General features: G+C 37.8%; 4 protein-coding genes and 2 pseudogenes across 6 annotated transcripts; all 6 read left to right on the top strand.

The window, feature by feature from the left end:
* The first annotated feature begins 67 nt into the window (after window positions 1-67).
* LOC103342797 (chloroplast envelope quinone oxidoreductase homolog) lies at window positions 68-1,742 on the top strand (annotated as a pseudogene). The gene is made up of 4 exons (XR_016127923.1): window positions 68-216; window positions 338-478; window positions 716-807; window positions 939-1,742. The product of XR_016127923.1 is annotated as a chloroplast envelope quinone oxidoreductase homolog (transcript).
* Window positions 1,743-2,283: 541 nt separating this feature from the next.
* Window positions 2,284-4,605, top strand: LOC103342796 (chloroplast envelope quinone oxidoreductase homolog). The gene is given in 5 exon segments (XM_008246450.3): window positions 2,284-2,451; window positions 2,761-2,902; window positions 3,608-3,699; window positions 3,778-3,972; window positions 3,974-4,605. Coding segments are annotated over 5 exon segments (1,002 nt in total). The 5' UTR covers window positions 2,284-2,373; the 3' UTR covers window positions 4,469-4,605.
* Window positions 4,606-4,914: 309 nt separating this feature from the next.
* Window positions 4,915-8,499, top strand: LOC103334526 (chloroplast envelope quinone oxidoreductase homolog; annotated as a pseudogene). The gene is made up of 5 exons (XR_016127778.1): window positions 4,915-5,039; window positions 5,613-6,354; window positions 6,731-6,872; window positions 7,319-7,410; window positions 7,511-8,499. The product of XR_016127778.1 is annotated as a chloroplast envelope quinone oxidoreductase homolog (transcript).
* A 1,139-nt stretch (window positions 8,500-9,638) lies between these two features.
* On the top strand, window positions 9,639-12,332 carry LOC103334255 (chloroplast envelope quinone oxidoreductase homolog). The gene is made up of 4 exons (XM_008237198.2): window positions 9,639-10,109; window positions 10,526-10,667; window positions 11,023-11,114; window positions 11,506-12,332. Exons 1-4 carry the CDS (start codon window positions 10,044-10,046, stop codon window positions 12,193-12,195), a joined length of 990 nt encoding a protein of 329 aa, XP_008235420.2. The 5' UTR covers window positions 9,639-10,043; the 3' UTR covers window positions 12,196-12,332.
* A 451-nt stretch (window positions 12,333-12,783) lies between these two features.
* Window positions 12,784-15,962, top strand: LOC103334256 (uncharacterized). Its single transcript, XM_008237199.2, is given in 2 exon segments — window positions 12,784-13,338; window positions 13,341-15,962. Coding segments are annotated over 2 exon segments (2,709 nt in total). The 5' UTR covers window positions 12,784-12,980; the 3' UTR covers window positions 15,692-15,962.
* A 956-nt stretch (window positions 15,963-16,918) lies between these two features.
* MHK (Protein kinase superfamily protein) lies at window positions 16,919-23,024 on the top strand. The gene is made up of 18 exons (XM_008237200.3): window positions 16,919-17,224; window positions 17,932-18,267; window positions 18,363-18,441; window positions 18,741-18,809; window positions 18,937-19,026; window positions 19,191-19,329; window positions 19,426-19,528; window positions 19,732-19,784; window positions 19,974-20,040; window positions 20,380-20,491; window positions 20,570-20,635; window positions 20,727-20,795; window positions 20,894-20,951; window positions 21,039-21,143; window positions 21,844-21,878; window positions 21,995-22,040; window positions 22,434-22,509; window positions 22,704-23,024. The coding sequence occupies exons 2-18, from the start codon at window positions 18,260-18,262 to the stop codon at window positions 22,831-22,833; spliced, it is 1,305 nt and encodes a 434-aa protein (XP_008235422.2). The 5' UTR covers window positions 16,919-17,224; window positions 17,932-18,259; the 3' UTR covers window positions 22,834-23,024.
* Window positions 23,025-23,971: the final 947 nt, after the last annotated feature.

Below are 23,971 nucleotides of genomic sequence, written 5' to 3'. Positions count from 1 at the left end.
AGAAACAAAAAATAAAACGAAGAAAACAATGAGCGTCCTTAGTGTTTGTCATTTATGCGACATGGGGTACCATAAAACTCAAGGAACCCAATTTCAGAAATCTCGCAACTCTGTCTCTCTCTGTCAATCTGTCTCTGTGTATAATCAGCCATGTCGGCCAAGCTTATGCATGCAATTCAATACGACAGCTATGGTGGAGGACCTTCTGGTTTAAAGGTTCCTTCTTTATCTGCTCCTATTCTTCTTTTAGTTTCCATCAATCTAATTTTTCTTGGATTAACAGCAATAAAGGAGCAACTTTTTACAAATTGTTATGTAAATGTTATGTTTGTTGCAGCATGTCGAGGTTCCAATCCCAACCCTGAAGAAAAATGAGGTCTTGCTGAAACTGGAAGCAGCCAGTCTAAACCCAGTGATTGGAAAATTCAGAAGGGGCAGTTGCGGCCTCTCTTCCCAGGAAAATTCCCTCAAATACCTGGTAATTCTGTTTTGACTCTGGTTTGTGATTGTTTTTGTTTTTGTTGACATTTGTAATGAGTGCATAATTTTTCAGTCTTGTGCATAAACATGTTGGTAAACAGGCTTCTGCTTATCCCAACTTACAGTTAATTCTGAAACTTACGCATCGATTTTCGTCTTCTTATGGTGAAACACATGACTTGTTTTGTGATTTGGTTGGTTTGTTAATGTTGGTTGGTGGCATTATGTGGAACAGCAACTGATGTGGCTGGGGAGATTGTAGAGGTTGGACAAGGAGCCAAAAAGTTCAAAGTGGGTGACAAAGTTGTGGTATTGCTCAGCCATTTTGTAAGTGCCATTTTATTCCTTCGATTGTTTCTGATTAGGATTTCTTCCACATGTCAAATTCATGCTCTTGGTACTTAATGATGTCATATATGCCTCACAATATGTCTGTTGTGATATTACATATTTGATAGAGTGGAGGTGGACTGGCTGAGTTTGCTTCAAGTAATGAGAGATTCATGGTTGCCAGGCCAGCTGAAGTGTCAGCAGCTGAAGGTGCAGGCTTACCTGTTGCCGGCATCACGGCTCACCAGGCTATCACCCAATCTGCAGGGATCAAGCTTGACGGAACTGGCAAGCAGAAGAACATATTGATCACTGCTGCCTCTGGTGGCGTTGGACACTATGCAGTCCAACTAGCAAAGCTCGGAAACACTCATGTCACAGCCACCTGTGGAGCTCGTAACGTCGAATTGGTTAAGAGCTTAGGAGCAGATGAAGTTCTTGACTACAAGACCCGGATGGGGCAGCTCTGAAGAGCCCGTCTGGCAGGAAATATGATGCTGTCATCAACTGTGCAACCGGCATTGCTTGGTCAACTTTTGAGCCTAATTTGAGTGCAAAAGGGAAAGTTATAGACATTGCTCCAAATGCAAGTTCTTTCACTACATTTCTTTTAAAGAAACTCACTTTCTCCAAGAAGTCCTTGGTGCCATTGCTCATGATCCCCAAGGCTGAGAGCTTGGATTATCTTGTTAAATTGGTGAAGGAAGGAAAGCTCAAGACGGTGATCGACACAAAGCATCCTCTAAGCAAGGCTGAAGATGCTTGGGCTAAGAGTATTGATGGCCATGCTACTGGGAAGATAATTGTGGAGCCTTAGGTAGCCAAAATATTGTATCTTCAAATTGTGACGTACATGTAATTTTATATTAAGAATTGTAAACTTCATATACTTTTTTTGGGACTGTAAATTTCATGTGCATTAGAACAACGTACTTTGTGCCTTTTTCTTTATTTTGTTGAGAAATTCAAGAGTTGTAAGGTATTCTTGAGTGAAATTAGGCTTCGATACTAATACGAGCTCATGAGTAGAACTTTCCCCTGAAAATCGGTTTGTGAAAATTTGATTCAAAGCGGCAATCAGAACTTAGAAAAAAATGAATAAATTTTTTGATTCAATTGTCGACCTACACATCATAAAATCAAAACTTTTGGAGACTTTAGAAAAGACAGAAGGAGAGAGAAAATTTTTAAAATAAGCCAAAATGACAAAATTGCCTCAAATAATCCTTTACATTTGTATGCCTTTAATTTGAAAGTTGAGAGGTTTTTGTCTTTTTAAAAAATTTGCTTTTCTAAAAGTGAAATTTTTTTTGTTGCTAAAACTTAAATTTACTCAAAACTTTCGGGGGAGCAGTCTATAGCATACATAAAAAATACAGGATATTTCCGTCATTTTAATTAATATTACAGTTGGCAACTTGAGATGCATCCACGTGTGGTATACGTCAAAGGGCCGCTACGTCAAAACCATTCCACAAGAATCTAGTAACGCTTCCTCTCTCTCTCTCTCTCTGTTCAAATCTTGGATCTTTCCTTTCTCTTCTGTCTCTGCCGACTCAGGTTATGGCAGCATCCATGGCGTCGACGCTTATGCATGCGGTTCAGTACGACAGCTACGGTGGAGGAGCTTCTGGTTTAAAGGTTCTTTCTTTTTCTACTTGTTTACTCTCATCTTTCATTCCTGCTGTGATTTTTGCTTCTGGTATTTTGTTAACCGCTTAATATTCTGTGGTGTGTAAAAGAAGAAAAAAAAACTGTATTAACTTTTAGAGTGGTGGGTGGGAGAGTTCAGGCTTAAAATTGATTGCATCAAAAACATTCTTGGCCATGAAATCCAAAAGGAAAAACGAGAAACAGAACAACCAATGAGAAAATGCTTCAGGGTTGTGTTGAATATTTACTTACTTGTAGAGAACTTAAAAATTGTTTATAATTTATGTTTGTTTGCAGCATGCGGAGGTTCCAGTCCCCACTCCAAAGAAAGGTGATATCTTGCTGAAATTGGAAGCTGCTAGTTTAAACCCAGTTGATTGGAAAATTCAGAAAGGCATGTTTCGGCCTCTTTTGCCCCGCAAATTCCCTCATATACCTGGTAAGTGCTGTTTTGCCTGGTGTTTGTAGTTGTGTATTTCAGATCTATGCATCTTTGACATCATAATATAGAAATTATTCCACAACACTAAAAAAAGGTTATGTCTTTTTGGCACACCGGATGTTTCTGGGATGACCAACATGGTATCAAACTCAACTGAAAAATGAATAAAAAATTGAATGCTCTCTCGGTGACAAGAATTGAAGACTCCAGTTTTTACCTGCCTCCTTTACAGACTGTGCTGTGCTTGTTTTTGCAAATCTTTTATCACTGCCTGTAGTTTTTGGTGATGTGAAATTTACTCAATTTTGTTAAGTTCTACTAGAATTTGCCTGTTCCCTGAAACAGTTAACTTTCTGGGAACGTATTGATTGACAAACTATTTGATCTTGATTAATTACTGCATCATTGGAACATAAAGCATACCCTCTGCGTCTCGAAGAGATTGCCATCTATGAAGAAGTGAATATTGAAAAGTGATCATAATGGTTACGGATTAATATATTTCAGTAAAATCTCTCATTCAGACTTTATTCATTTGTGGAAGTATTGGAAGAGTTGAGGTAGAAAAGTTAAACAAATTTGTGCTTTGATTTTTAAGTGGATGAATATCATTCATATATTGTTAGAAGAGTTGTTTTGTGAGTCATAGGCTGATAGGTTGGTTTGTTAACATTGATTAGCTAATGACAATCTTGGGAACAGTTACTGATGTTGCTGGAGAGGTTGTAAAAGTTGGACAAGGGGTCCAAAAGTTCAAACCGGGCGACAAAGTTGTGGCATTTCTCACCCACACTGTAAGTATTCATGTTATTCCTTTGGTTAAGCTCCATTTCTCAAGAAAGTTTCACTTATAAATTTCATTTGTTTGTTAGAATGGAGGTGGACTGGCTGAATTTGCTGCAGCTAGTGAGAGCTTGACAGTTGCCAGGCCACCTGAAGTTTCAGCGGCTGAAGGTGCAGGCTTACCTGTTGCTGGTCTCACAGCTCACCAGGCTCTCACCCAAGCTGCAGGGGTCAAGCTTGACGGATCTGGCCAGCAAAAGAACATATTGATTACTGCTGCCTCCTGGTGGTGTGGGTCAGTATGCAGTCCAACTAGCAAAGCTCGGAAACACTCATGTTACAGCCACGTGCAGTGCTCGTAACATTGAATTTGTCAAGAGCTTGGGGGCAGATGAGGTTCTCGACTACAAGACCCCAGAAGGAGCAGCTCTGAATAGTCCATCTGGTAGGAAATATGATGCCGTGGTCCATTGTGCAACGGGCATTCCCTGGTCAACTTTCGAGCCTAATTTGAGCGCCAACGGGAAGGTTATAGACCTTACTCCTAGTCCAAGTGCCTTTGCTACTTTTGCTCTGAAGAAACTCACCTTCTCCAAGAAGCAGCTGGTGCCACTGTTCATGAGTGCCAAGGGTGAGAACCTTGATTATCTTGTCAAGTTAGTGAAGGAAGGAAAGCTCAAGACTGTGATCGACTCGAAGCATCCTCTGAGCAAGGCTGAAGATGGTTGGGCTAAGAGTATTGATGGGCATGCAACTGGGAAGATAATTGTGGAGCCTTAAGTAGACGAACTAAAACTATAGTGGGATATAAACCTCACGTACTTGATGGAAGTTGTTTGATACAGATGGTTATGTTTTGTGTAATATAAAATTATATAATAATGTGGGGTTTTATAATCCTGAATCAATATTGTAAATATTGAGGTTCTTTTGTCATGTTGATTATATTTCACAGTAAATTCATGTGGTTCTCTCAAAAACGAATTTACTCGGTTACAAACCAGTAATATGGGTTTGGACTCTAGAGAGAGATGATTGATGGTTGATATAATCAAATGAAATATAAATATATAAATGATATAATCAAATGAAATATAAATATATAAAAAATAGAAAGCAGAAGCATTATGAATCATGAACAAATCTACTTTGTTTTACTATAGACGTGGCCTAATTACGCACTAGCAACAACGCAAGCTTACTTCATAAAATCTGAGACGAGTTTCAAGTTCTGTCGATTCTTCTGAACAAAACTGAGGGAGGCTAGGGTGGCAAAAAAAAACTGAGGGAGGCTGTGGCGAAAAATGTTATGCATGCAAGCTGTGGTGGTGGAGGACCTTCTGGCTTAGAGGTTATTCAAATTACATTTCTTCAGTTTCTAAATAAAAGTTTCCCTCTGTCAAATTAGTTTCCTTTTGTTTCTCTTGAATTGTACTCTCTGTTTGTCCTTGAAGAAAAACCCTTTTACATTACACGATCAACTTGTCCACTATAAACCCTATGAAAATTAAATGAAACCCATTTTCACACGGTGCCTAATGGATCTTTTTTCTACTTGTTTGAGTAAATCAAAATTTGAAATGTTGTGAAGGAAAAGATAAAGGGAGAGTCTTTTCTGAGTTTTCTCCTTCCCATATGCTAATGTTTTTCTCTTGGGGGAAGGGGTATGGGTGGAGAAAAACTTGCATGTCACATATCACACGTGGCATAACGTGATTGATTGGGGATAGCAAAACAGTTCTATATCCCCATGACATGCAAGTTCTTCTTTCTTCTCGTAGGGGTGTGGTGGAGGTTGTGGTTGAGAATGACCAAGACTAGCTTTTGTACTTGGAAAGGAAACATACAATTTGTTTATGCATTGAAGAACATATATATTATTGTTAAGTCATTGGCCCTTAATCAATTTTGGTGCTAATTGCAGCATGTTGAAATTCCAATTCCAAATCCAAACAAAGATCAAGGGAGGGTGTTGCTGAAATTGGAGGCGGCTAGTCTAAAGTCAACCCCATTTGATTGGAATGGAAAGTTTGAGAAAGGTATGCCGTGGACTTTGTTGCCTCGCCAATTTTCACACGTACCTCATGTGACAGCCACTCGCACTTTTGTGGAGCTCGTAGCCTTGACTTGGTCAAGACCTCAGAAGGAGCAAGCAGCTCTACAAGAGAAGAGTCCATCTCCATTTGGTCCAAAATATGATGCTGTGATGTGATCCATTAGGCATTCCTTTGTCAACTTTTCAGCCTAATTTGAGTGCCACTGGTATGATGCTGCTGTGATACTAATGCGAGCTCGAATGAGTATAACTTGCCTCTAAAAATCGAATTGTAAAAGTTTGATTCAAGTCGGCAATCAGAATTTTCCAAAATTTTTCTTTTAAGTTCGATTCAATTTTCGGCCAACACATTGTGAAAATCAGAACTTTTTCAAAGAAAGTACAACCTATAGCACTTTTAAAAGAAAGCACAGCCTATATATACGTCAAAACCATTCCACAAGAATGTAGTAACACGTCCTCTCTCTCTCTCTCTCTCTCGTAAAATCTAGGATCTTTCCTTTCTCGTCTGTCCCTGCTGACTCAGGGTATGACATTGGCAGCCATGGTGACAAAGCTTATGCGTGCGGTTCAGTACAACAGCTATGGTGGGGGAGCTTCTGGTTTAAAGGTTCCTTCTTTATCTACTTGTTTCTTCTATCAATGTTATTTGGTAGAATTCTCGCATATTTCATTCCCTGCTGTGATTTTTGCTTCTGACATTTTGTTAACCGCTTAATATTCTCTGGTGTGTAAAAAATGTATCAACTTTTAGAGTGGTGGGAGAGTTCAGGCTTAAAACTGAGTGCATCAAAAATATGTTTGGCCTTGAAATCCCACAGGGAAAAAAGAGAAACTGAACAACCAGTGAGAAAATGCTTCAGGGTTGTGTTGAATGTTTACCTGCTTGTGCCTCTTTTTCGAAAGCAATAAATCCAGAGACGAAATCATACGAGTGTAAAAAGACCACAATAAATTGTTTTAAATATATTTTATGTTTGATGCAGCATGTAGAGGTTCCAGTGCCCACTCCAAAGAAAGGTGAGATCTTGCTGAAATTGGAAGCAGCTACTATAAACCCGGTTGATTGGAGAATTCAGAAAGGCAAGATGCGGCCTTTTTTTCCACCCAAATTCCCTCATATACCTGGTAAGTTCTGTTTTGCCTGGTTTTCCCCTAAACCCCTTCTTATATTCATGTCATTCAATTGGTAGCATATAAGCTGCAACATACTGATTAATAAACTGCCTGATTTTTATTAATTACTACATCATTGGAACATAAAGCATACCCTCTATGTCCCAAAGAGATTGCCTCTTTGAAGAAGTGATCATAATGGTTACAGATTAATGCGTCTCGACTCTCGATAAAATCTCTCATTGAGACTTTTATTCATTTGTGGAAGTATTGGGAGAGTTGAGGTAGATAAATTGCTTGGATTCTGAAACAAATTTGTGCTTCGATTTTTAAAATGGGTGAACATCATTCCTATGTTACGAGAAGAGTTTTGTGATTTATACAAGCAGTGTTTGTGAGTCTTAGGCTGGTAGGTTGGTTTGTTAACATTGATTGGCTAATGAAAATATTGGGAACAGCTACTGATGTTGCTGGAGAGGTTGTAGAAGTTGGAAAAGGGGTCCAAAAGTTCAAACCAGGCGACAAAGTTGTGGCATATCTCACCCTCGCTGTAAGCCTTCATTGTATTCCTTTGGTTAATCTCTCCCTTTCTTGAACAATTTATGGCACTTGGCAACAAGTTTCACTTATAAATTTCATTTGTTTGTTAGAATGGAGGTGGACTGGCTGAGTTTGTCACAGCTAGTGAGAGCTTGACAGTTGCCAGGCCACCTGAAGTTTCAGCAGCTCAAGGTGCAGGCTTACCTATTGCCGGTCTCACAGCTCTCCAGGCTCTCACCCAAGCTGCAGGGCTTAATCTCGACGGAAGTGGCCAGAAAAAAACATCTTGATTACTGCTGCCTCTGGTGGTGTCGGTCATTATGCAGTCCAACTAGCAAAAGCTCGGAAACACTCATGTTACAGCCACATGCGGTGCTCGTAATATTGAATTTATCAAGAGCTTGGGGGCAGATGAGGTTCTTGACTACAAGACCCCAGAAGGAGCAGCTCTGAATAGCCCATCTGGTAGGAAATATGACGTCGCTGTCCATTGTGCAATAACGGGCATTCCCTGGTCAACTTTCAAGCCTAATTTGAGCGCCAACGGGAAGGTTATAAACATTACTCCTGGTCCAAGTACCTGGGCTGCTATTGCTCAGAACACACGCACCTTCTCCAAGAAGCAGCTGGTGCCACTGCTCTTGTGGGCTAAGAGTGAGAACCTTGATTATCTTGTCAAGTTAGTGAAGGAAGGAAAGCTCAAGACAGTGATCGACTCTAAGCACCCTCTAAGCAAGGCTGAAGATGCTTGGGCTAAGAGTATTGATGGACATGCAACTGGGAAGATAATTGTGGAGCCTTAAGTAGAAAACTATAGTGGGATATAAACTTCAAGTCTCTAATGGGAGTCGTTCGTTTTTTGGTCGAAATAATGGAAGTCGTTTGATACAGATGGTTATGTGCAATTAATGGGGTAATTACAATTTTGGTTCGTTGGGATTTGATGGATATGATAGAGAGGTTAGAATGGGGTGGCTTTGTCTTTTTCTTTTTTCTTTTTTTAATTTTATATATTTGATTTAAAAAATTTATTTAATTTTTAGGACAATAAAGCTCCTACCAAACTAATGGAATTGAAGGCTTTGACTTGATTTGTTAACGACTGCAAGTACAGTGATGAAATCGGGAAAATTAAAATCACAGTGACTAAAATTGATTTCGAGCCAAGCTCCAATGACCAAAATTGTAATTAATTCATATAATATTGTGGAGTTTGTTTTTGTTTGTTTTTGTTTTTTTAATACAAGCAATATTGGGAAGGAGGGGGAATCAAACCTAGGACCTCAAATGCAGGGTTAATACTCTTGATCACTTGAACTAAAACTCCCTCGCTAATGTGAGGTTTTTTATAATCATGAATCAATGTTGTAAATAATGAGGTTTGGATTTATTGTTCATTTTTCATGTTGATTATATTTCACAGTAATTCATCTGGTTCTCTAAAAAAAGATCAGTTACCAAAGAAGTAATATGGGTTTAGAGACTAGCAAAAATAAAATATAAATAATATGGCGTATGAATCATGAAACAAATCTACTCTGTTCCTACCTAGCAAAAAATATAAATAAAAGAAATATTTTTGAAGTGGATGCGGGCAAAACTTGATTAGGCATATTTGAATGGATCTCAAGAACGATAGTTGTTGTAGATAACTCCCAACACAAAAGAAAGATGAAAAACAAGTACTTGTATGAGAATAAGAGGTTGAAAATGGGAGGAAGCTGGAGAGAAAAAGTGATTGTGTGATGAGTTCCTATCTCAGGCAGCACACTGAGGCATGGCGGGATCTCGGTCCGTGGGGTCAAACAAACCCCCAGTCAAATTCTCATTTTGAGGTTTGCTACCCAACCTCTGTGGTTGGGGGACCCTGCTAGACCCGAGGGTTGGGATTGTGGTTTGGTGCGACTTCACCACCAAGATCATGGTTTAGATGAACAGTCCAAGATCACTATACCTCACTTAAGAAGGTTTCAATCAAATAACCAATCACTTTAATGCCCTACTTAGTTACAAGCCCACGCTACTAGGCTCGGCAATGTGAAGTGTCATATTATTCCTTATAAACCTCGTATGATCACTTATTTTGTCGATGTGGGACTTTTGGCAATCATCCTCCATAGCCTTCCTCTCATGCCAAAGTACCTGGCTGCTCGATCAGAAGCAAACCCTCCGAAGGGACGAGCCACTAGGTTGGCCATGCTGAATGTTGCAGCAATGATACCAGCTGTGTGAAGCCCACACAACGATCCGAATCTGGAAAGTTCGAGTACGACGAGCCAGATTGAAGTCGGTGAGGCACGGAACGACGCCATTGTGGTCAATGTGTATTTATCTTATGATACCATCCCGCCGCTAACCATTCTATTTCTTCCTCCTCACCTTCCTGTCGCACAACCTCATCAACAAGATAACTCGAAGTCTTCCTCTTACTCCGATGGTCAAGAGAAGTGAATGTGTTTATAGACGACACATTTTCTCCGTTGCGGGTGACATAGAACACGTGTATAAGTTTGTTCCACGATAGGCGTGGGCTATTTAGTCATTTCACATGTCTCACGGTGGTGTACGGTGCACCCAAGCTTACTTCTTAAAATCTGAGAGGAGCTTCAAGTTCTGTCGACTCTTCTGAACAAAACTGAGGCCATGGCGAAAAATGTTATGCATGCGGTTCAGTATGATGGCTACGGTGGAGGACCTTCTGGCTTAAAGGTTACTCATTTTGTTTCCCTCTGTCAAATTAGTTTCCTTTCTTTTGTTTCTCTTGAATTATACTCTCTGATTGTCCTTGAAGAAAAACCCTTTTCCACTATAAGAAAATTGGTGTCCAAACCTTGTAATGAAATGGGTCCATTTTCAAGTACTTGTTATTGTTAGAGTAATTGAATATTTGAAATGTTAAGAAGGAAAATATAAAGGGGGAGGCTTTTCTGAGTTTTCTCCTTTCCATGTTTTTTTCTGTTGGGGGAGGGGGAGGGGGGAGGAGGAGGAGGGGGCAGGGGTTGAGGTTGTGGTTGAGAATGACCAAGACTAGCTTTTGTACTGGGAAACATTCAATTTGTTTATGCATTGAAGAACATATTATTGTTAAGTCATTGGCCCTCACTCAATTTTGGTGCCAATTGCAGCATGTTGAAATTCCAATTCCCAATCCAAACAAAGATGAGATGTTGCTGAAATTGGAGGCAGCTAGTCTAAACCCATTTGATTGGAAAGTTCAGAAAGGCATGCTGTGGCCATTGTTGCCTCGCAGATTTCCACACATACCTGGTAATTTGGTTTTGCTATCTTCTTGAGACACTCTGCTGTCTAGGGGATGCTTTTCATGTTTACACCTCTTTAATTATACTTCTTTCCAAATATTATATTGAGCTTCGTCTTGAAAACGTAGGATGAGTGTTCTGTAAACGCTTAACATGCTAATAATTTGCACTTGAATGTTCTGTTTTCTTATTCATTTGGTCAAAATAGCTTCTGGGGTGGCCTTCGTGTGTTTTTGGGAGGGAAGGAATATGCATTTTCTTTGATGAGATTTAAAACCTAATGTATTGAACTTTCACTGGACCATCTTTTCCTGAGTATTGTTCTGTTGACTGAAGTTATTCCTTGTTGAAATTTGGAACAGGTACTGATGTGGCAGGAGAGGTTGTACAGGTAGGACCAGGAGTGAAAAAATTCAAAGCTGGTGACAAAGTTGTAGCTATGGTTAATCCTCTTGTAAGTTTCCATATGTTTTGGTTCACTTGACATGAAAATGTTCCCCGTTTCACTTGAACATTTATATACTTGAGAACATAATATAGCTATTCTTTCCATAAAACATCTATGAATAATTTTCTACCTATTTGTAAAGTAGTATCCATTGATCCACCAGAATCCTTGTGTCTGTAAACCCTCAGTAACCCCTCGTCGGTATTTTGTGCCTCTTTCCTTAGTGTCATTACTGTTGGCATGAAACTGAACTTTTGCATGTAGAAACCATTCCCAATGTGCTGAATTTGAAATCCAGGTGGTAGAATGTCTCACTTATAATATGTCATGCATCATTTAATTGATACATGCTAAGCCGGTTTGTCTGTTTCGTCTGTTCATGGATATTGAATTTTAGAATGGAGGTGGACTAGCTGAGCTTGCTGTGACTAAGGAAAGCTTGACTGCTGCAAGGCCACCTGAAGTTTCAGCAGCCACTGCCGTAGGATTACCTGTTGCTGGTCTCACTGCTCACCAGGCCCTTATCCAATCTGCTGGGATCAAGCTTGATGGAAGTGGTAAGCAAGCAAACGTTCTGATCACAGCTGCTTCGGGCGGTGTAGGTCTCTATGCAGTTCAACTAGCAAAGCTCGGAAACACTCATGTGACAGCCACTTGTGGAGCTCGTAACCTTGAATTGGTCAAGAGCCTAGGTGCTGATGAGGTTATTGACTACACGACCCCAGAAGGAGCAACTCTGAAGAGTCCATCTGGTCGAAAATATGATGCTGTGATCCATTGTGCAACTGGCATTCCTTGGTCAACTTTTGAGCCTAATTTGAGTACAAATGGTAAGGTAATAGATATCACTCCCGGCCTCAGTGCCGTAGCGAACTTTGCTTTGGGAAAACTTACCTTTTCCAAGAAGCAACTGGTACCACTGCTCTTATCTCCCAAGGCTCAGAACCTGGATTATCTTCTTAAGTTGGTGAGAGAAGGGAAGCTCAAGACAATAATAGACTCAAAGTATCCCCTGACCAAGGCAGAGGACGCTTGGGCTAAGAGCATTGATGGGCATGCTACTGGAAAGATAATTGTGGAGCCTTAGGTTGATACGATGCTTAGAACTGCCCAAATTTATGTAGCTAAATGAGAAGGTTGTGTATTATTGCATCCAGTGATGTGCGGTTATAATTTCTTGCTACCATATTGCTGTAAATGATGATGCTTTGAGTTCCCTGTTCATTTTGCATTGTGGGCAGCAAGATTGGAGAGCTTTTGCTTAAAAGAGAAAGTACTAAAACATCGCAATATGCCAACAGGGTTTAACCAATGAAAAAGGACATTGACTTGCAGACTAATGGTCTCAAGTTTCTAGACTCCATGACACCTTAATGGTGTTTTTGAGAAACTATATCATCGTATAATTTAGACTATCGCTTGTTTAAAAAAAACCATGACAATATATTTAAGAGTCATTTACAAACTTTGACACTAAAAACAAACTTTGACACTAAAAATAGAGGAACATGGGAGAATAGCTTCTTTTTTATATATGTATATGTAAACATATTTTACTTTAATTTAATTTAAACTACGGGGCTCATCATGATGCGACGATGACCCCAAGTTGAGGAGTGCTATTGTTGTATTGAGTATAGCCCGAGTTCAATTTATGACCCAAATTTGACAAGCCCATTAGCCAGAAAATTGTACTGAAGATGTTCTTCTTCTCCAAGCTATAGGGTTTCTAGGTGGAGGAGGCTCACAGAAATAAAAAAGAAAAAATTATATATATTTTGAAATACTCGAAGACGTCCCTCCAAAACAGCCCTTATTTTCAGTTTGCAAAATGAAAAATAGTTGAGCTTCATCTCACACCTCAGTCTCTGCATGTTGGTTCGCACAAATAAGATCCTAAACGTCCTATCGAGAGCTCCTTACTTGTTTGAACTTCCTCCCTCGCTTTCCTCTGTTTCATATCAATCTTCACGCAGCCAAGCAATCCCAGAAAGCTTAGATGACACGACCTCTCGAGTATCAGCTTTTCTTAAGCAACCCAATTGGGAAAGGAACAATCTTCTTAAGTCACTGGTCTCTCACATGGCCCCATGTGCAGCTACCAAGGTTTTACAGCTTCACGGCAACGACATTGAACTTGGGGTACGGTTTTTCAAGTGGGTTTGCAAGCATTCTACTTATTGTTATGACTTTGATAATAGAATTCTTCTGTTGAATTTGATGGTGTCTTCTTCAATTTGTATGTGATTGCACAAAAAGCCATCATTTTGTTAATCAAGGAGTTCAGTAATAGTGAACCTGAGATTCTAAAGCTGATGGAGGCATTTGATAATATGCGAAAGATTGGATTTTGGTTGAGTTATCCTTGTTATAGTAGTCTTTTGATGTCTTTAGCTAGTTTGGATTTGGGGTTTTTGTCATTCTTGGTGTATAAAAGAATGGTAGACAATGGGTTTCTTCTTGGTGTTATTGACTACAGGACTATAATTAATGCGTTATGCAAGAATGGGTTTGTGCAATCTGCTGAAATGTTCTTGTGCATGGTTTTAAAACTTGGGTTTCAGTTGGACACTCATATTTGTACTTCTTTGGTGTTGGGTAATTGTAGAGAATGTAATCTCCGGGAGGCCTCCCGGGTGTTTGATCTAATGTCTAAAGGGGGTGGCTGTGGACCTAATTCCGTGACGTACTCCATATTGATTCATGGTTATTGTCAGATTGGTAAACTTGATGAAGCTTTTCATCTGAAAAAAGAGATGAGTGAGAAGGGCTGCCAGCCGACTACTCGTACATATACTGTACTCATCAAGGCTTTGTGTGACATTGGGTTGACTGATAAGGCTCTAGGTTTGCTTGATGAGATGGTTTCAAAGGGTTGTAAACCTAATGTTCATACTTATACCATATTGATTGATAGATTATGCAGGGAAGGAAAGATTGAGGAGGCCAATGCAATGTTTAGAAAGATGCTTAAAGATGGGCTTTTTCCTGGCACAGTAACTTACAATGCACTGATAAATGGATACTGCAAAGAAGGGCGTGTGATTTCTGCTTTTGAGCTACTTGGTGTGATGGAGAAAAGACAATGTAAGCCTAACATTCGTACCTACAATGAGCTCATGGAAGGGCTATGCAAAGTTTATAAAACTTACAAAGCCATGTTTCTTTTGAAAAGAGTAGTTGATAATGGTTTGTTGCCTAACAGAGTAACTTACAATATTTTAATTGATGGCTTTTGCCGAGAAGGCCAACTTGGATTGGCTTTTGAAACATTTAAGTCAATGAGCTCATTTGGTCTTGAACCAGATTGTTTTTCTTTCACTGCCTTAATTGATGGGATCTGTAAACAAGGGAGACCAGGGCATGCAATCAGCATTTTAGGTTCAATGGTAAAGAAAGGTATTTCCCCTGATGAAGTTACTATGACAGCTCTTATTGATGGGTATTGCAAGATTGGTGAAATTGGAAATGCATCAATGCTTTTTGGGAAGATGGTAGAGAAGAGGACCTTGACAACAGCACACACATTCAATTGTTTTCTTGATGTTCTCAGCAAAGATGATAAGGTGCATGCAACGCAGGCAATGTTGGGGAAGATGCTAAAGTATGGATCAGTTCCGTCTGTAGTGACTTATACAATATTAGTCAATGCGCTTTGCCAAACTGGTGAGATTACCTGTGCACTGAAAATGTTGGATTTGATGAGGCAGACTAGCTGCCCTCCAAATGTCTACACCTATACCGTTGTGATCAATGGCCTCTGCCAAAATGGAAGAGTGGAGGAAGCTGAAATCCTTCTCTTTAGTATGTCTGATTTCGGGATACCTCCAAACCACATTACATATACTGTATTAATTGAAGCTCTTGTTAATGCTGGTAGGTTGGATCATGCCTATGAGATTCTGTGTGTTATGGTTCAAAAAGGTTATCAACCAAGCACTCGAATCTATTCTGCGCTCCTTGCAGGTTCTGTTTTGTCAAGCGAGGCTAAGGAAGAAGCAAGATCAGTTAGTTCTTCCAACTTTGTAGATGCTGGAACATTACCGTCAAGGGACGCTAATGATGATTGCATTTCCAGACATGTTTTTAGAAATATGGAGATCAAACATGCTTTCAGTCTTGAAGAAAAGATCAAAAGATATGGTGGGTCAGCAACAGATTTGTACAACTTTGTTGTTATGGGTTTATGCCGGGAGGCAAGAGTTGCTGAAGCAGATCAGATTACCAAAGATTTACTAAAACGTGGTCTGCTTCCTGAGAAGGCTGTTTGTGCTCTCATCAACAGCTACTGCAAGGAACGCCAATTTGATCATTGTCTGGACTTCATGAAAACAATTCTGAACCATGGTTTTGTTCCATCTGTTTCATCATACTGTTCAGTGATTCAGGGTCTTTATAGTGAAGGCAGGGCTGAACAAGGTGAAGAACTGTTCTCTGACCTATTAAGACACAATGACATCAAGGAAAAGGCTGCAATTTTACCATATCTGGAGATCCTAGTAAAGAAAGAGGAACCTGAGCATTGCCTAGACATTCTCAAATTGATTGAGCAAATGGGTTGCAGAGGGAGGCCTGTTATCTAGCAGACTAGGTCATTTTCAGCAATGCTAGTGCTTCAGTTGGTCTTATGCAGATACCAGATTTTAAGTTGTTCTCTACAATGGTGCTCATCCTCATCAGCTATGGATTAGAATTTTTCTTTTTTGGTTAAACTAGAGATTAGAAATTTGAGATATCTTTCTTTTATCATTAAAGAGAGAAATTCAGTACTAACTTTGTAAAATCTCTAATCATTGTAAGAGTGGACTTCATGAAGTCAAATTTTGTAAATTATCAACACCATTTAGTTTTTCATATTAGCTCTGTCCTCATGATTATGGAAAGAGTAATGCTACACTTACCACATTATTATCTCACATTTCTATATCACATGATATGCATATTCATATCATATGCCACATCAATTAAATGAATGAAGTGTATTTTAATAAATAAAATTAGAAAAACAAAAACTAGTATTTTATATGATGTGGTATATACACATCAACATCATGTGCAGTATAAAAAATGTGGTAAGACTAGTATTATTCTTATGGAAATTCCAAATTTCCTGATTTTAATGTTTTTATTGATGTGAACATGGAGATTGACTTTCAATTTGTTCAACATTATCCCAAAAGAATCTAGAATATAATATTTTCAATTCACTTCTTTAAATGGTCTTTTCTTTCTAAAAAGGATTCTTTAAAATGAGTTTTTTTTTTTTGAGTCAATTAAAATGAGTTTTAGTATTTTTAAAAATCTTTAAGGTAACAATTCAAATAAAAAGAGGGGAGGATAAATCTAAAAGGTATCATTTTAATTCTATTTATATAAATAAATTGATGCGTCCAGCTGTCAAAAGAACAGACATGTGGCTATATTTGAATGGAAAATGTGCATGCTGACATGGTACCACAGTATCATTGTGTAATTTCTCGAGGTAATGGACCCACAACAATTTTGGGGCAATTGCGCGGGACCACCTCCCTTCCCCACCACGAGTAAACCAAGCATTTTCTATTTTTAATTTTACAAATTTATAAATAAATTCAATTCAATGTATTTATAAAAAAACTCAAACATTATTTAAATATAAAAATACTCTCAAAATCAATCCCTAAAATTAACAATTGTATATTTTTTGAGTGTGTTTATAAATAGATTTTGAGTGTGTATAATGATGAGTTTTGGATGTATTTATAAAGTGTTTTGAGTGTTAGATTTTTTTATAATTTCAGGTTAATTTTGGGTGTTTTAGTGAAACTCTCTTTTAATTTTTAATGATCTAACGAACCAATAAAATCATTACAAACAAATATTTTATATAATTTCGTTTTTTTTTTATAATAATTTGCTTGGTTTCTTCTTCTTTGCTTCTTATGCGGAATCCTTCTCCCTCTCATAGCCTCACCAGCAATCCAAATTTTCTCTCTTTCTGAAGCTTCCCTTCCTCTCAAACGAAGATTCTCTCTCTAAAATTTTCTTTCTTGGTTTCTCCAAGAAAAGTCTTTATGCATTGCTGATCTATATCCTGCTCGTAAAGTTTCTCTGGTTGTTTCAATTTAGCATCAATTGTGAGTTCAGTCTCTTTCATTTTTCTTTTTGTTCTTTCTATAATTTTCTGAATTTCAGGCTTTGTGTTTGATTGTATTTTTAGCTGTTTACAGATTGAAATACCACTTGAGGTTCTCATTTTAGGCTGTGGTTGGTTCTTAAGAAATGAAGGAATAAAAGAAGAAAGAAAATGAAACAAAATAGAATTCTGGGTCCTATTCTTTGTTGCTTTAGCTCCCAAGTTTGTAGTCGAACCAGGCTTAAATGAGTGGAGATGATTGTTGTGCCGTAAACAAATACTTTATATTTATAACTGATATTCTAAAGTTTGATTCTTTTTAGAGTATTTGAATTACTTTTCTAATTGAGTATATATTTTCATGTTTAGGACTTGGATTGATGGGAGGGGATATAGCTCTAATAGATTTGTCATTTTCAAAAATGCTTGGTTTGATCTTTGAACAAATAGGATGGGGCAGGGTATCACAATTTTGAATTGGAGTTCATGTAAGATTAGACCAACGAAGGGAAAAAGATTTAGTCTTGCAAGCCTAACGAAATTATTGGGTTCGATTTTCTTTCTGTCTGCTTCTTTTGTGGCGACCATACAGGAAAACAGTGATCAGTTGTGGTGGCTATTAAAAGACATGATCTTTGCTTCAAGTTGAATGGTTGAATTTGTTAAGAGTTGAAAATTAATTTTGTTTTTCTTTACCATCTACTGCAGCTCAACAGCCCCAGTTTTTTATATGATGGTATAAGTGAAGCAGATGTAAAGAAAATGGATTAAAACTCTTCAGCTAAGTTTAATGCTTGGTCTCTGGAGTTCATGTGGAGGGTTGCAAAATGTTGATAGATTTCTTGGTGATTGTGAACCGCTCCTACAATGACAAGTTGATTCTTGACTATGCCAAATGCTTGATGCTAGACGTAAGCACTATACCATATCTAGAAGCCAATGACCAAAACTGTGTTGACAGCATAGACACCTCTTCTTGGAGGCTGTTTAAATTCCACTGAAAGATTGTCGATTATAATCTGTTGCAATTTAAATAATGGAAAGGTTGGTTGCTTTCAAATGCATTGAATTGTCTAAAATCAAAAGTTTCACAATTTTTTATTCTTATAGTTTGTTGCTATCTGAATTCTTTTTTCCAGATATAAAATTTTGGAGGAGCTTGGTGATGGCACTTGTGGTAGTGTATATAAGGCTCGTGATTGGAGAACAAATGAGATTGTATGCTTCTCCTTACAAAAGAAATTAATCTTTCTCATAATATATATATTCGATTTTTACCTCTCAACTTATTTAGTTTTGCAACAAATTGTGAACTTTTGGATCAGATACTTTTGATGATTCTTAATTTTGTGTGGAGTTGATAACAGCATTTTAAAGAAATATTGAGACAGAAGATGAAATTAAGATCAAGTGTTATTTCTAGTTTTGTAATAAGAGTGAATTAGTTAGGAGTGTAGGGTAGGGCAATTTTACATAAACATATCCATCCTAGTTTTATTCTATTTATCTGACCTCAGGTTGCAGTCAAAAAGATGAAGAGGAAGTTCTTTTTCTGGGAGGAATACTGGAGATTACGAGAGATTAAGGTATCTCCCATGGAAATTTTAATGGTTCAATATTGTTGAATATGAGCTTTCACATTTTGCAGATTGCTAAATCAAATAGATAAGTTCTTCTCATTGTTTTGATTGATAAGTCAAATGCTTTGCCCAGGTACTCCGTAAATTAAATCACCCCAATATCATAAAGTTGAAGGAGGTTGTCAGGGAAAACAATGAGGTGTTCCTCATTTTTGAGTACATGGTGAGAGACCTTTTGCCTTCTCATTGATATGTGGTTTATTTATTTTTATTGTATATCTTGTGCAAAATGATATCACACTCTTATTTGAAACTTGATGAACCCCAGTTGATCAAATTTATCTCATCATGTAATATGTGTTTGATTCCAAAGTTTCATGTTTCCAGAACTATAATCTATACCAAATAATGAAAGAACAAAGAAGACCCTTTTCAGAGGATGAGATTCGTAGCTTTATGTCTCAATTGCTGCATGGACTTAATCACCTCCATAGAAGTGGATATTTTCACCGAGATCTAAAACCGGGTATAACATATTATCAGTGTTGTGTTTTCATGCATCTCTATAGTTTGAAATATTTTATCTAAAGAAATTAACAGCAAGACCATTTTCCCCCCTTAGAGAATTTGCTGGTGACAAATGATGTTCTTAAAATTGCCGACTTCGGATTGGCTAGAGAAGTATCATCGGTTCCTCCTTATACCGAATATGTTTCCACACGTTGGTGAGTGAATCATATTCAATCACAGTATCTTATTTTGTGCATCTGTGAGTGTATGGTAGTTGGGGAAGGGGCATTCCTATTAAATCGTGTTATCTTATTGTGTGCATGCACGCGTCTGCGTGAATGTCTCCGAGTGTGTTGCACAGGTAGAGCTATGCATATTGATTATCTTTTACATTTTATGGCGTTTGTGGGCATCCTAGGTATCGAGCACCAGAAGTCCTGTTACAGTCCAAATTATACACTCCTGCAGTTGGTAAGCACAATCTTTATTAGTTCTTTATTGTACTCCTGTTCATTATGAAAAGTTTTAAGAATATTTGAGGTTTTTATTGGTGTTGCCATATCTATGATTAGGCTGCATGAGATTTTCCTATATCAAGCTTGAGATTTATTATCTCTTTGTTCTTCTTCAAGTGGTGATTAACAAATGAATAATATACAGACATGTGGGCAGCTGGCGCAATCCTAGCTGAGCTTTTCAATTTGTCCCCTATTTTCCCTGGTGAAAGGTGATTATATCATCCTGCATTTATTGTTTTTGGCTTGGTGAGAAAAATGTGTGTAAACATTATTCTTTTGCACTTACCTCTAATTAAGTCCATTTATTACTGCCAGTCCTGGTGTGCTTTATTTCTTTGACATTTTGACTGTGCATTGAGCTGGTTCAAACGAGGAAGAATTTGTTTGTATTTTTAACTGGTATTTTACTTTTGGAACATGTCCAGTATTTTTGAGTCATAGACCTCGTTAGTTTGAGATTTAATGAAACATATGATCTGACTCAAAATAAGAAAAACGTGGGAGAACTTCTTATTTACATCTTACAAAACGAGTTCTTCAATGGACAGTGAGATAGACCAATTGTTCAAGATATGCTGTGTGCTTGGTACTCCAGACTTGACTCTCTTCGCTGAAGGGACAAATGCCTCTCGATTATATGGCATTATTAATTATGAAAAGGCAAGCTTTTGCATGGACCTGTTTACTGCAATTTGCATATTTCTTGGCTTTAACTCACTGTATCATTCTTTTGGATAGATCTTGCCTGCAAACCTCTCTGATATCATTCCAAACGCAAGCCCAGAAGCTATTGATTTGATCCAAGTGAGAGTTGTTTGTACAATTTTCTTCCATTAGTAATTCCTTGGAAAATTTGTTTAATGCTTATATATTTTTCTTTCTTCACTGTCTGCAGCAACTATGTTCATGGGATCCATCAAGGAGGCCAGCTGCAGATGAATCATTACAACATCCCTTTTTCCATGTAACATAGTCTTCTTCTCTTCCTCTCTGCTTTTCTTTTCTTTTTATTTAATTTGCAATCTTATAAATTTGATCATCTTACTAACATAAGATAGATAGGTTGGCTGGGTTCCTCATTCACTCCGTGATCCACTTGACCTGAAGCTAAGTATCATGGGTAAGGTTTCCCATTCCCCTTTTTTCTTGTGTACCTACCTCCCTTATTAGTGTCCATTATTAATTATTCGCCTGCATTATTTCACAGGAGCAAAGCCAACGCTTGAGTTGAAATTATCAGACTTTGGTGCTGAACCTGAGGACTGCTTTCTTGGCTTGACGCTGGCTGTGAAGCCCAGTGTTCCAGAATTTGGTAAATATCGTTGTTCCTCCTGTGTTAGTAGCCCAGTGAATTGGTTATTTTAGGCATGGACAGGGATGGCAATGGGAAAATGAAAACAATTATGACACAAAATTTTGGTTTAATTGCAATTTGTGCCTTGCATGCTTTGGGCACATTCCTAAGCCACGTCTTCTGTTTTAGCTTTTTTCTCATCCATTTAGGTTCAGCAGGGTCGCATTCTTGGCCCAGAACCTGCTTCATTTCATGCTCTAGGCATTGGCACTATTCGACCACTCAAAGTTTAAGATATATTAGGATTTTGCTTAGCAAGTCCGGATGGACTGTTGAAATGAAAGAATTTCAACACCTTGTAGCACGTTATTTTGCTTGATTCACATAACACATTTGAAGTGAATTTTGTTTCCCATGCATCATTATTTTTTTTATTTTTAGGATATGGGATTTCAAGTTTAAATGTCATCATTTGTGTTAGACCGGAGATGCTTCCATTTTTCTCCTCTGTATTTCATAACTAGAGTATTGATTATTCTAAATTCAGCAGAATTGATTTCCCATCACATTTCAAGGATTTATTTGAGAAGTCATAATCTTTGGAAAATCTGGACTTTCCCCCCCTTTTTTGTAGATTCTTTCTATTTTTCGGTTTCTTTCATATGTATAAATTTTTTGGAGGAATATTTTCATCTTATTATGTAATTGTTGCCTGCAGATGTGGTTCATGATGTATCGCAGCATATAAAAGAGGTGAGATGAATGGGCTTCTTTTCTAGAGATGCTTTTGTTTTGTGGCATCTTCTAGCATTAGATCCTTAATGCTAGATATTTATTGTGGTATGAATTTTGTTAATTTCATTATGCAGGATTCTTTATTTTGCTCTGGTTTGGAAGATCATACAGGACGATCTGGTAATTCTTTGCATCTTTCTCTAATATCATCCTTTCAGATTAGTTGGCCTACCTTAATTAGGAAGAGAAATTTGTTAATGGTTACTTATACAGTTGTGCAAGCAAAATTTCTGGCAAGTTGTTCTGAAGAAAACTTCTTTTCTCCTCCTTCTAAAGCCTCCAATTATTTGGATAGTTTGCTCAAATGCCAGGGAAAATTCAGAATCTCTTTACTTGGTTACTGATTATTTTTCCCTTTTTACTGCAAATGAATCTAACCATAATTAAGAAGAAGATGGTTATGTGGATCAAATTTAACATTTTTCTTCGGGAAGACAGAAGAAAAAACTATTTGCCTTCTCTTCTTAGCTTCATTTTTCTTGAAATTGATGTACTCTTGTCACTGTTCTCCAGTTTTTTGGTCTCTAATGCCTCCTGATCAAGGTGGAATCCGTGCCCCAGTAGAGCCTTCCTTTTCTTTATCATTCAGGTCAGTTCATGTGCCGATATAGACTATACTTATCTGCTCTGTGCTTGTGTAATTTACCTATGGAAGAAACAAAAGAAAAACGTGACAGACCAAGAAGCTATGGCTGATACAATAGTTGTCTTGTGGTCGATAAGTTTTTTTTCATATGAACATTACTAACATGATATCAACTCATCTCCACCCCTTTCTGGCAGTTCAATTCAACATCCATCAGTCAGAGTTCCACAATCAGCTGGTTTCTCCATCCCATCGTTGCAGCCTAACATCTTAGATGGTCCATTGTCGGCCATGTCTTCTTCCTTCCCACAAAGCCATTGCCTCTGAATGAATTGAGTTAATAAACTCGTCTCTCACTGAATAATGCGGGGCTGTAATTTATTACATCTGTTAATACAAAGTGTTACTGAGGACAGTCATATAGTCTGTCACTGTACCATGAACATGTAGAGTGTATTAAAAACATCTCTCTGATTCATTAATAGTGAAAAGTCAATCTTCAATATATTTTCAAAACACATGCATTCCCCTAATCCCATGTGCTTTTTTTCTGGTTTGTTGAATTTATTTGAATTTTTACTCGAGTATTGGTGTCTCGAACATTTGTGATCTGAAAATTTTGATGATTAGCATAAAAACTCTCGAGAATCCGAAGAGTGGGTTGCATTCTGTAAAGGTTTCAGGCAGCAACAAAGAAAAAAGGAAAAAAGCCACTCAACCCACTCAACCCAATATGCAGCTATACTCTGCAAGCTTCTCCCCCCCCCCCCCCCAAAGTTCTCTGCTTCAAACCCTTGACAAACTTTTGCAACTTGCCTGATTTTGTGCCCCAAAACATGCTTGGTTTAGTGACGTTCGACATCAAGTAGTCCGTGTTGATTCTCGTGCCTTGACCCATACGACAGTTGACGATTGAGAATATTTACACCCACGAAAAAACTATCTTAATGACAGCTTTTAAAGGGGTGAAAATAACAGGAAAAAAAACGTGTGCACCAATTTGTTGAGGAACAATTATCATTTCACAAAATCTGTGCATAACTGAAACTCAATCAGTTTTTGCAAATAAATTTTTCCACTAATAATGGGCCAACAAAAATGATTCTTTCTTTTATTAACGTGTAACATGAGATTCAAATTTGAAATATTTTTCAATATTATTAAGAGGATGATAAATACGATTATTTTAAAACCGACTAGATAAGCAACAAAAAAGATTGTATTTTTATAAGATGCAATATCCTAACATTATGCTACCTACTTGCCTCCAATTTTCGATAGCCGCAAATCTCACAAATTCACAAACTTCTCTTGCCATGTTCAGTATCAGTTCTTCAGTTGTCAATCGTTTTGTCTGTGTTGGTATTTTATATGTGCCATGTTTAAGTGGACACGCACTGAGATTGCGACAGACAATGAAGATGAGATGTGATGATAAAAGCAAAACAAGACAAGTGACGCTGCC

This window comes from Prunus mume, linkage group LG6, assembly GCF_029339155.1.
Source record: "Prunus mume cultivar Tortuosa linkage group LG6, ASM2933915v1, whole genome shotgun sequence".
NCBI lineage: Eukaryota > Viridiplantae > Streptophyta > Magnoliopsida > Rosales > Rosaceae > Prunus > Prunus mume.
This window is presented reverse-complemented; position numbering and strand designations above follow the sequence as displayed.

Excerpts from the sequence above, each read along its gene's own strand:
- LOC103334255 (XM_008237198.2), top strand. The coding sequence starts at position 10,044 with ATGGCGAAAAATGTTATGCATGCGGTTCAGTATGATGGCTACGGTGGA. Across the intron at positions 10,110-10,525 it reads GAGGACCTTCTGGCTTAAAG|CATGTTGAAATTCCAATTCC; the intron begins GTTACTCATTTT and ends TGCCAATTGCAG. Across the intron at positions 10,668-11,022 it reads CAGATTTCCACACATACCTG|GTACTGATGTGGCAGGAGAG; the intron begins GTAATTTGGTTT and ends AATTTGGAACAG.
- MHK (XM_008237200.3), top strand. Across the intron at positions 20,492-20,569 it reads GCATTATTAATTATGAAAAG|ATCTTGCCTGCAAACCTCTC; the intron begins GCAAGCTTTTGC and ends TCTTTTGGATAG. Across the intron at positions 22,041-22,433 it reads AGATCATACAGGACGATCTG|TTTTTTGGTCTCTAATGCCT; the intron begins GTAATTCTTTGC and ends ACTGTTCTCCAG.